At 44.5% G+C, this 12,535-nt stretch overlaps 1 protein-coding gene across 2 annotated transcripts in view; it reads right to left on the bottom strand.

Annotated features, from left to right (window-relative positions):
- Positions 1 to 2,147: 2,147 nt before the first annotated feature.
- Positions 2,148 to 12,535, bottom strand: part of ZC3H4 (zinc finger CCCH-type containing 4) — a 35,108-nt gene continuing 24,720 nt past the window's right edge. For both annotated transcript variants that reach the window (XM_018562993.1, XM_018562994.1), the window contains exons 11-14: positions 11,438 to 12,237; positions 11,121 to 11,353; positions 8,027 to 8,263; positions 2,148 to 3,700 (exon numbers count right to left, since the gene is read on the bottom strand). In XM_018562993.1, the coding sequence (XP_018418495.1) occupies positions 2,313 to 3,700; positions 8,027 to 8,263; positions 11,121 to 11,353; positions 11,438 to 12,237 (2,658 nt within the window). In that variant the 3' untranslated portion in view covers positions 2,148 to 2,312. The remainder of the gene's footprint in view (positions 3,701 to 8,026; positions 8,264 to 11,120; positions 11,354 to 11,437; positions 12,238 to 12,535) is intronic.

Below are 12,535 nucleotides of genomic sequence, written 5' to 3'. Positions count from 1 at the left end.
TACTGTTCAAAGTGAGAAATGTTCAGGTTGCCATAGATGAGCCTTTCTTGTTGGACTTGTAGATGCAATGCAGTCCTGTGTCTATAGAACCACAGCGAGAAGTTGTTTCCCATAGTGAGAGAGTATGAACATTCTCTTAGTTATAATTTACTGCACAACTGAAGAGAAAAGGTCACATATACTATTGCTGCCTATACAGCTGATGATTTGACTGTAGTGCCTTACAAGTCCCAATTGTCCAAAAGTTGTGAACGATACATTAGGGCCCATTCACACCAGAACCAAGTGTGCGGCAATGCATGTTTTCATGTGTTGAGGAGCATTAGGCAGCCTATTCAGAATGGATGGCTTGCAATGTACCTCAATGCACAAAAAACGAGTGCAGGTCGCATTTTCTCAAAGTGCACTGAACCAGATACAGTTGGGGTGCGCTGCAATGCACATGCGTAGTAGGGGTGTGTTCAGGTGCCATTCAAAATGAATGGCACTGCAGCGCACCAATGCAAGTTGCTGAAACACAGGCGGGGTGAACGGTGCCTTATGATGGCTGTTAGCTGTGAGAGCCAAGGCTCCCTCCGTTGCTGGGAGCTGTTCTAGTCCATATTGGGCCCCATTCACACAGGAAGATCTGGGATGGCTACGGCAGGAATCCCAGGTGTCCTGTTCAGATGTGGACACTGTGTCCATTCAAGTAAATGACAGGGTGACAGCAGCCCCCATCTGTAAGAGGCAGTCTGCGTGCAATCGTATACGAGAAGATTATATGCAGTTTGGAATAGATGACTGTCGCTGGACGCATCTATCCTGCGTCCAACAACAGTGATCTATTTCAAACCGTATGCAATCATACCGTGTACAAGTGCATGAGGACTTCTGCTTTCAGATGCGGCCTCTGTCACCTGGTAAATAACTTCAATGGGTACAGCGTCCGCACCTGAACGCCACATGAATGCCAGATCACCCGGTGTAGACCAGGCCGTAGAGTGCATGATGTTCCACAAGGGGAACTCTGCTGTCTGGGACACACACAATGCTTCTGGCAGTTGGCAATGGCGTTCAGTATTTCATGGAAAAACTTCCGCTGCGACAGGCATCAACGGCCCCGACAGCATTTCTTGTAATGGATCACCAATGCAAACTATGGTTTCATAGATGTAGTCATGCTTGTAAACATTAAGAATAATTTCATCCTGTGGTTTGGAAATGGCCCAAATCTGCCCTTCTTCAGTATACATAACAAACAATAAAAAGCAGGAGGGGAAGGGGAATAAGGGCTCACTTTAAATAAACTCTTTACAATACTCAAGTGGCAAACTTTAAGATTTCGGCTATAAATACTTATACTTCCTTTTGGTTTTGTTAACCTGCTGCTCTTTGCATAATATAGCACATACATAAATGTTTTATAAAATCCTATTTATATATATAAATATATATATATATATATGTACAAGGAGGTGTCTGCCCAGGCCAATCGAAGGCTTGTGGGAGCACAAAATCCAGACAGACAAAGCAGTTTAGAGTTTGACACAAGGACCTGACCGAATCTCTGTACAGTAATTCATGAACTAGCTGCCTCTTTGCACCACTGAGCTTACTCAGGGTCACAGTGCAAGCGATAATGTAGCAAACCACAACATGATTGGACTACAATAAACTAAAATATGATTGGCAGATATGGGTTACTGCACTTTGCCCCACCTCGCTGAACAAGCCTGCCTGTATGCTCTGTATTGACATGTGCATTCAATTCAAAGAGCTTCACCATGTGAGGAGTCCATCGTTAAAGGGGGTCGGTCACACAGCAAAACACAGGTGTAAGAAGCCTCAGGTGGAAGCTGTCATTTCCAAATCATGAGTTGCATGCTACCAGGGCAGTGACGACATAAGCAGTGAGGACGAGTTGATTCGTCTTCACTGCCATAAAAATTGTATGCAGCTTGGGAGTTGGGTAGCAAGTCATTTCATCTGAGGTTCCACCACTGGGAATTTGCTTTATGACAGATCCACCATAACTGTGCTGTCCTTAGAAATACACCGTAAATATATGGATATATATGTATATATATACACACTTACAGGGGATGCATGTTTATAATGAAAACATTAAAATAATGTACAAATAGACGGCATAAGCCGTAACACAAGACGATTATTCATTTAAAAACAGATTGCGGAACTGTTACATTTCTCTCTTCGGTTTATATCCACGAAGATTTACTTTGCTGACTTTACAAATAGTGGTATCAGTTGCTTAAAAAAAAAAAAAAAAATTATATTTATATAAGCGCGTGTTGTTATGTATGTGGGTTTCACTGGCAGAATGGAGATGCCGTGGGGTCAAATCCTTTAAAAACATCCTTAAGTGAGCCGGCGTCCTGTTCAGTGTCCTGTGTTGGGCTGTTTCCAGCAAAGGGGCTTCCATTGCCGCTCTTGGCTTGCTTGACCAAGCCATAGACAGATGGCACTGGCAAGTTGTGAACAGGAGCCTGGCTGCTATCCGAGACAGCTGCAGTTTTAGCACGGGGTCGGTTATAACTGTTGTAGCGGTCAGTGGCAGTATCTGAAGTAGGTTTATCTGCTTCCGGTTGGTCCAGGGCAGACTTGCGCACAAAAAGGGGCTCTTTTGGTTTACTGGCAGTTTTGCTGTCTGAACCCTTAGAAGATGTCTCATTAGAAGTGGTCTCAGCTGAATTCTTGCTCCCTGTTCGTGGGTCATACAAACTAATGGAGCTGAGAACGTTACTTTGGCCGCTGGGTTTGCTCAGGCCCCCTGCAGTCAGCAAACGGGGGTCATAGGGAGCAATGGTTGTTGTGCTCTCAGTAGGAGGTATTATGGGAAGGGGCTGTGTGGGCTCTGGTGGCCTTGCAGGCACCGCAGGTTCTGTGGATTTTTGAAGACGCGGGTCAGCAGGAGGCTTCCGTGTTCGCGGATCACTGGGTTTTTCAGCTGGTGCTGCTGCAGTAGTAGTAGAGGCAGCATTGACAGTCTGCAGAATCCTAGACAGCAGTTCAAAATCTGGCAGGCTAGAATTTGATGCTGGTGCATCAGTAGCTGTTCCCCTCTGACGTGGGTCATTTGATGTTGAGGTGGACGGACGGTTAACTCTGGAATCAAGACCTTGCATGGACTGTAGTGCAGGAAGCACTGGTATGAAGTCCTGCTTTGGAATGGGCAGGGGGATAAGGTCTTCAGGACTCCATAAAACAGTCCTGGCAAAGCTTGGTTTGATCAAACTTACATCTTTTTTTATGTGGCTGAACTGCTGAAGCTTGCTTCTCGGGTCTCTTAATGTATGTACAGGGAGAGGATCAAGGGGGATGTTAACAGGCTTTTCCCGTAGTATCCTCTCACCTTCTTCTTCATCTCCAGCGACTTTATTTACTGGAGAATCTTGATTGGAAGACTGGACTGCATGTCTAGCCAATCTAGGGTCACTTGGCCCTTTGTCAGATGGAGGGTTGTCTGTATTGCGCGACAGTCGAGGATCACGAGAGAGACGGGGATCAGTAGGACGGCTAGACGGGGCAGCGGAATTTTTTTGCAGACGAGGGTCAACCTGTCCCCCTGTACCAGTGTCTCTGTCAGGAGCCTGTGCAGCAGGTCGGTTAGATGACTGCTGCCGTAATGTCTTAAGGATTGAGGTAACGCTACTTCCTCCTTCCTCCTCATCACTGGAGTACCAGTTGCCAGGATCACCTGAAAATGTTAACAATGGTCATTAGTTCATAATGCACAGAAAGACTTGGTAGAGGAAAGTTGCAAAGAAGTTGAAGAATTTATAGAAAATAAGCCAGAAAATGATAAAGAATTAAATGGAAACACCATCATTGATCAATTAGATATCTGTTTGTTAGTGTCGCCATATGTGGCAAGTACAATATGTCTGAAGCAAGTTCAGGTGACAGCACCTCTACTACACATTGTGCAGAGTCTGCATATGGAAAAAATATGGTGGATCCAATGTACATATAAAATGACAATAATACATATAGGTGTTGAAGCCTTTGAAAACATTTAGGGCCCAATAACACCTGGGCACGTGTTAAGGAAGCCCTTTCACTTTGAATGGGCCCTCAATGTACCTCAGCACACTACAGAATTCATTTGTACTATTTTTGGCAATATATCACACTTACATTTGTGCATTTAGTGCTTTTTTTCCTTACTGTATATGTGCATTGAGGTGCCATTACAAATGAAAGGTAATGCCCATATACAACATCATTCTGTTTATTGTGGTAACGCACAGTAAAACACAGGTTTACACATGTTACCAGAAACTGTAGTTGTGATTCCAGCCTAAGGGTAGCTTGATATATTTGCCTTGAACTCAGTTTTACCCATTTTGTGACTAAAAGTGTACGAGTTAAATGTAGCAGCATCAGTACGTGTCCACAATAACTCTATGACTAATTACCCTATCCAAAGAATCTTACTTCTTTCAATTATTAGGTTTAATATTATGTCTTAAAACATTAAAAGAAAACTATGGGGTAAGTGTTTCCCCCCATAGTTCTCTTAAGGGTCACGGGAGGACATATACTAACCTCCTCCCATGACCCAAAGCTCAGTATATAGCAAGCTACAGATCGCGGTATACTGGGACTGCAGCAGCCGGGACAGATCCCGACATCACTGTCGAGATCCACCCAGCTGCGTGAGTAACAGCAGGCTCTGCCTATCTAGAGGCAGAGCCAGCTGTACCCGCCCTTTCCCCCATCCGTTCCTCCACTCAGCGCTGGAGGATTGGAGAGGGGAGGGGGGGAAATCCTGCGGGGAGAGGTGACTGAAAGTCACGGCTTTCTGCAGGGAGATGATCGAGAAGTGAGCGAACGACGGTATGTGTTCTCTCGCTTCCTGATCTATTAAGCCGACGTGTGACAGTTCCATTGTCACACGTCGGCTCGAACTATCACTCACCTCATAGTTCTCCTTTAAGTTGACAAATAAAGAAATACAGTGGGACTATCACAGACATGGCTTTGTGTAGATGGTGGAATGACAGATAGGCGAGGCTGAACTCCAGGGACATGGCTTATCACCAATGTTTGAGAAGTCAGTGTTCGGGGATGATGAAGGTATTAAAGTGACCCGAATAGAAACATCAGTGGACCATCTCAGATATTTCCAATATTTTTATAAATGCATAATTACTCACAAGAATTCATGTCTCAAAAATGGAGATTGGACCGAGATGCGAGTTACACAACTGAAAACTAACGTACTAGGTGGCCAGTGCTCCTGCTAACCGGGATCAAATTCTTGCAAAGAAAACCATGATATTCACCTTGTACTGCAATAATAGCTATGATACAGTAAAGGATGAGGGGAGGTGAAGTAGGTATTGTACGTCTTACACTGAAGAACATTTCAGGGCCTATTCACTCTTGTTTGTTACTGCGGTAAAACGATAGAATTTTACCGCATATTCAAAAAAAAAAAAATTACATTTCAGCACTTAACATAAAATCTGTCTCTTGGAGTTCATTAACCTCCTTCAGGCGGGTTGCGGTATATATACGGCGGGCCCCTGAAACGGTTATATCAAGAACACACCTGCTGCTGCAGCTATGTTCTTGGTACTGTTGTAAACAGCCAGCGATGTTTTTTCAGGTACAAGTGTTCCAGCAGCTGTACAACTGCCTGATCTTTTGTACCGAGCGGCTGTGTGTGCCCCCCTTCCACCAACTTCCCCGGGGGGGCTTCGATGTCCCCTGTGCGGGCCCGGAACCAGCACAGCGGGCTTCCCCGCATAGATCGGAGGGAGGTCAGCAAGCTTGTTATATGTAATACATCACTTCCGGTGTCATAGTACACATTCTCCAGCTCCTGTAGCCAGGAGAAGAAGTTGTTGAAGCAGATCTCTGCTTCATCAGCTTCTTTGGGGTCCCTAGATGACATTAGGGGGTCATACAGACCCCTGATTTCTCCATAAAGAGAGCCTGTCACATCATATTTACTATGACATGGGGGGCTTGTGATGCCCCCTTTGTGATTCCAATAAAGTGTAAAAATAAATAAAACGTTAAAGTAACATATAAAAATATGCAAAAAAAACTTTTTTAAAGTCCCCACATACACACAAACACGTGTTGGGTGCGCCTACGTGCAAAAAAAAAAAAAATTACACCACACGATACATAACGCCGCGAACGTCAGTGTGAGAGCAAATAATTCTAGGGCCGTCAATCACTGTTAACACTAAACCGATGAGCAGTAAAAGCTATTAAAGCGTCTCCTATGGGAAATTTGGGGTATTGTAGTTCTTTGCAATTTCACGGGTGCGCGCAATTTTAAGGCTTGACATGTTTGGTGTCAATTTACCAGACGTGACCACGTCTTTTATATTTCACCCAAAAATTGGCTATTAGAATCTGATTCTGTGCACGAAATTTCATCTTAGTGCATTTTATCCTAAAAATACTGGTTTGATAAACATTTGCGCAAATAATGTGCACCATAACAAATTGCTACTAGCATTTTTTTTATTCTACATGGCCTCTTCTTTCAGAAAATATATAAATGTTTGGGGGGTTTTAAGCTGTTTTCTAGCCAAAAATTCAGATTTTATCATGTGTTTGCAAATAGTAAAACATTGCTCCGGACAGCACGTAGTTAAGGGACTGAGGATTCAGAGACAATTGGGTTATACTGCCATCTACAGGGGAATCTGGACACTGGCAGCAAATAAAAAAAGGTCCCCAGTCTGATATAACGCCCTCCAGTCCCAGCATGCAGAAAAACAAGTACTAGGTGTAAGATCACAAAATTGAGATGAAATCCAAGAGAAATGGATTTTACTATGTGCAAAAATCCTCTTTTCTTTCTTGTTCATGTAAGGACACAGAATTCTGGGACAACTGAGACATCCAAAAAGAGTCCAGCTCTGTCTGTCCCACTTTTAAAACAGTGCTGGAATGGACACACTATGTGTGCAGGACAAAACTGACACAAGTTACTCTAACCTGACTGGCCCAGACTCAGAGTGATTCCAAACAGCGATTGCAGTGAAATCTGAAGACGCCTTTTTTTTTGTAGCATAAAGTCATTAAGTCCTTTCCATAGGACAGATTAAGAAAACAACAATACTTAAATGACAGAAGAATAAGATATATTCTATGGTGAGCTTATACTTAAAAAAGAACTATGGGGTAAGTGTTTTTCCCCATAGTTCTCTTTGGGTCACGGGAGGAGATATACTAGTGCTCCTCCTGTGACCCAAAGCTCAGTATATAGCGGACTATTGCCCGTGATATACTGAGAGCCCCAGAACCGGGACGGATAACGACAATACTGTCATGACCCACCGAGCTGGCTGATTGACAGCAGGCTCTGCCTATCTGGAGGCAAAGCCAGCTGTGCCCGCCCCCTCCCCTGACCGTTCCTCCAGTCAGCGCTGGTAGATCGCAGCGGGGAGAGGGGAATCCCTGCGGGGGGTAATGACTGACAATCACCGCTCTCTGCAGGGAGATGATCTGGAAGTGAGCAAGCGACGGTATGTGTTCACTCACTTCCCGATTAATAGAGCCGACGCGTGACAACTTCTTTGTCACAGGTCAGCTGAAACTATGAGGATGAGTGGAAATCACTTATCTCATTGGTTCTCCTTTAAGTTGACTTTGTTCATTTTTTTTTTGATGAGGAGAAGGTTAGCACTACTCAAAACGGACATCTTGTTGGACTATGCATGAATGCTGACAAGTTAAAGTGACACTAAACCCAGGAATTAAATCTTAATGCATTCAGGTACCATAACGATTAACAAAAATTTATCTTATTTGTGCTTAAAATGTGGAATATAACATGGGTGCAAAAAATGAAAAAAGGGCATCAGTCATGAAGGGGTTAAAGAACATACTGGGCTCCTGACTGTTTGTGCAACCAAATACCAGCTTTCATAGCATAACAGACGGCTAGTTTGAGAGCTGAAATTTGGTTGCCAAGAGCAGAATCCTATCCCCTTCTGTACTTTATACACACAAACCCCTTCTGGTGAAATTACTTGTGTATAAGTTAAATCACCTTCTTCATTATCTCTGTCCTGCTGAGTTCCTCCTGCCATCCTCCTTGCTCGCTCCTCTTCTTCTTGCTGTTTCTGCTGAATACGCATGTACAGTGCCCGTTGTGCAGAGGGCAAGAAGTCTGGGATGTTCCCTTTGTTGAAAGGTGGCATGTCCATATTTTCGGGATCTTCTTCTGAATTGTGCTCGTGGTATCGGTGAGGATCTTCTGAAATATCTCCATAGTTGTCATAGGCACCTAGTTAAGAAAAAAAAAAAGAGTTTTGTCTAGGATAACTTGAGTTATTACTGCTGAGAATATAACACATTAGTAGAGTAGGGTTGAAGGAACCTTATTTTACATCTCAGTGCTAGTAGCAGATATACTGTGATAATGTCTGAAGTCAAAAGACTATCAATGAGATACAAGTCCTAGATCTCTAGTAAAGAAATCAAATATAACATATGTATGGCTCAAAACACTGCATGCCTGTTTTAATCCAATCTTGTACTTAGTTGTATATTTACCTTTAGAGGTGTGTGTGTGTGTGTGTGTGTGTAAAATATATATATATCCTCAGAAATCCTTTTTAATATTAACAGCAAAGAGGCAATTTACGCCACACAACCCAATATACAGAATGTATTCATTCTCTCCCTCCCTCCCCTCAGGGGAATTTAAAAGCCAATTGTTCCTTTCTGAAAAAAACTGAATGAAGAAATACAGGATGCATACTTTTGAAAAAAAAAATGTTTTTGTTTTACCTTTTTTTCCAAGTGCCAGCCCAAGAAGGAGAATCTCCATTGCAGGGTGCAGATAAGGACTGCGGCCCATGTTTGAAGAATCTCCAGCAGTTCCACCCACCCCTTTCAGTGACAACTACTTAGTTTCAATCATAGAAGCTCGTGCTCCCTGCTGATTGGTAGGTAGTTGTGACTGGGGAGAAGAGACTGTGGTAACTCTGCATTCCCCCGCTGCCCCCCTCATACTTCTGCTGCTGCCTCGTTCCTTCTCTGCCCCCGTTCCTCCACTGCCACCTCACGTCTCCACTGGCCCATCCTGTTCCTCCTAAGCCCCTTCCTCCTCAGCCCTGCCCCACCCCATTTTTCCTATGCCCCGCCCATGTGTCTCAGCTGCAGTCCCTCTCATCTAGAGGCTGGGAGCCATACCGAGCCTGCTATTGGATATTTTAGATTGCAATAGCAGGCTGGCTATTGCACCCGCAAACTGCCTGCTATCAATCAGCAGGGGAGGACCTAATGGAGAACTTTCTCCTTCAGGTCCCTCCTCTGCTGATTGACAGCAGGCAGGTGCAATGGCCAGCCTGTTATTGGCTATTGCAATTTTAGGCTGGCTATTGCTGCCAGCAATAAAGTACAAAAAAAGTTTAATAAACAAAAACTAAAAAGACTAAAAAATAAATAAATACAAATTAAAAATGCAAATTTTACAAATATAAAGAAAAAAAATGGTGTGTTATTTAAGTCATTTTCAGTTTCGGCCTGACAAAAATTGCTGCAGGAGGTGCGTTGCGGCACCATTCATTTCAATGGATCCCAAATGTACATCCCGTTCGCAGTGTGATCGCCCGCACTGGAACGTGCGGTACTGCAATGCCCTGCGTTCCAGTGCAGTGCGATTTCACAAAATGTGCATAAAGTTTACTTCAGAATAAAACGGTATGTTTAACGCTGCATTTGGGTATTTTATTTTAAATTTAATGTTTTAATTTTATCCGATTAATCAAAGTTAATAATCGGCTAACTAATCGATTATGAAAATAATCGTTAGCTGCAGCCCTACCAAGGACCCAGCACCATCACAAACTGTGTCTATTTCCCCTACCATTTTGACATTAGTATGAACAGCTCATACAGAAGCAGAAAAGCTTTGATTGTTCTGGATGCTAAGACTTTTCTATTAGTTCCCACCTATTCAACATACATGCCCCTACAAGCTGAAGACATGACATGACTTCAGTTGGGGTGCTTAGAGACATGGAGCTACCATAAGTATTTTTCTTATTAAATGGGTTTATTTATTTTACAATATTTAAAGAAGAACTATGAGGCGAGTGATTTTCACTCAGCCTCATAATCTGAGCCGACGTGTGACAATGAAACTGTCACAGGTCGGCTCAGTAGATCGGGAAGTGAGCGAACACATACCGGCGCTTGCTCACTTCTCGATCTATCCGTGCAGAGAGCGGTGATTGTCAGTCATTACCCCCCGCAGGGATTCCCCTCTCCCCGCTCCGATCTGCCAGCGCTGACTGGAGGAACGGTCAGGGGAGGGGGCGGGCACAGCTGGCTTTGCCTCCAGATAGGCAGAGCCTGCTGTCAATCAGCCAGCTCGGTGGGTCATGACAGTATTGTCGTTATCCGTCCCGGTTCTGGGGCTCTCAGTATATCACGGGCAATAGTCCGCTATATACTGAGCTTTGGGTCACAGGAGGAGCACTAGTATATCTCCTCCCGTGACCCTAAAGAGAACTATGGGGAAAAACACTTACCCCATAGTTCTTTTTTAAGTATAAGCTCCCCTGTCCGATCCTCCAGCACTGACTGGCGGAACGGATGGGGCTGGTACAGCCGGCTCAACCTCTAGATAGGCAGAGCCAGCTATCACTCACGCAGCTGGGTGGATCCAGACAGAATTGTCGGGATCCGTTCCGGCGTCTCAGTATACCGCGAGCTGTAGCTCGCGGTATACTGAGCTTTGGGTGATGGGAGGACGCTAGTTTGTGCCCTGACCCCATAGTTCTCCTTTAAGTGAGATCAAGAAGTGAGAAGTTCTGTACTCGTCCTAAAAAATATTGCTACTCAATGGTGCCAGAAGATTGAATTTGATCACCTTGCCTTTATGTTTACAAGGAACAGAGGAATTTGATTGGCTGCTGAAAGGCATCACTTTTATAATATTAAACAATAGCTTTGGCTAAGAGGAACCTACGCGCATTGTGTTCTGCCACATAAAGTCTATCACTCAAAAACCTAATTACCGGCTGCTTGTGGAATTGTGGAAATGAGACAAGACTAACTGGAGATCAGAAATAAAATGCATTACACACAAAACTGGAGATAAACCAAACCAAAAAAAAAAGTGAAATAAATACCTCCATCTCCCATCATATCAGGTCCCATCTCCATATTCGGGTCTGGATAATATTCACCATAGAAGTCTGGGCCAGGTGGACCATCAACCATCATATCCGATCCGTCATCAGGGCCAAAGGGCATCATGGGTGGTCCTTCCTCCATGTCCATATCGTGAGGACCCATGGGTCCGGGAGGCCCAGGAAACCTTGGTGGAGGTGGGCCTGGGGGACCTCCGGGTGGACCAGGGGGTCTAAACAACAAAGATGAACAAACAGCTCAGTGAATCAGAACCAAGAACACAAAGTAACAACAGTTCACAAGAGCAATATCTTACCTGACACCCAATTTATGAGCCAAATGGGCAGTGGGCCGCACTACAATTTCAAACAGGGATGGTATTTTTCGCTGGCACATCTGTGAATCCATATGGGGAGATCCTCCAGACAACGGGCTGCCCTGCATTGTTTCCATTGGAGGACCCCCTGGTGGACTTCCAAGCATTGGTCCTCCATCTTGCATTGGAGGTAGTGGGCCTCCAGGTCCAGCATGCATTGGAGGCATGGGACCTCCCTCACAGGGATGCATAGGGCCTCCTGGATATGGAGGCAATGGACCTTCTGGTGGTAGTGGCTCTCCAGGCCCAGCAAGCATTGGATGCATTGGGCCACCAGGAACAGGAATACCAGGCATTGGCTCTCCGTGCATTTGACCTCCTGACATATGGCCTCCGGGCAATGGACGACCACCGGGAATCGGGCCTCCTGGACCACCATGAATTGGTCCACCCATCACAGGGCCTTCAGGAACTAGCCCAGGACCTCCAGTCATTATTTCTTCTTCTGGAGGGCTTCCAGGTCCATGCATGTCTGAGCCTGGCAATGGCCCACTTAGAACTGGACCCCCAGAAAGTTGAGGAGCAGGAACTGATGGACCAGATGATGGTAATGGTACAGCAGGTGGTGGGGATGCTGGGTCACATGGTCCTGCAGCATTAGAAGGTCCTGATGGTGCTGAAGGTGTAGGTAGCAGTCCCACACCAGGCGGTGGTTTAGGCAAAGGATTTATGCCTTGTTTTTTTAATTCTTCTACATCCTTTTCATCCTCAGCTCCAGCTTCTGCATCCTCCGCCAATAACTGAAGAGAAAGTATATATTCAGCTCACTGAAGTGTACATCGAAAGCAAACTAAATTCAATGAATGACAAATATGTTCACACAGAAATAGCTAGAACATCAACTTCTGCGGGGGGTTTTAAGCAATAGGCACATACTGTTTATACAACAGTGCATAAATCCTAACTTTGGAAAATAATCTGAGGCTACCTGGCTTACTACAAGGCAGTCTGACTAAAAATATTTATGAAACAAGGAGATTTATAAACAGCAATAATTAAACCTTTCCTGAGAGAATTATGGGGGGGGGGGGGGCGTTT

The sequence above is a fragment of the Nanorana parkeri genome, unplaced genomic scaffold, assembly GCF_000935625.1.
Source record: "Nanorana parkeri isolate BGI_ZX_2015 unplaced genomic scaffold, ASM93562v1 scaffold620, whole genome shotgun sequence".
NCBI classification, from domain to species: domain Eukaryota; kingdom Metazoa; phylum Chordata; class Amphibia; order Anura; family Dicroglossidae; genus Nanorana; species Nanorana parkeri.
Note: the sequence above shows the minus strand (reverse complement) of the source record. Positions and strands in the feature narration are given on the sequence as shown.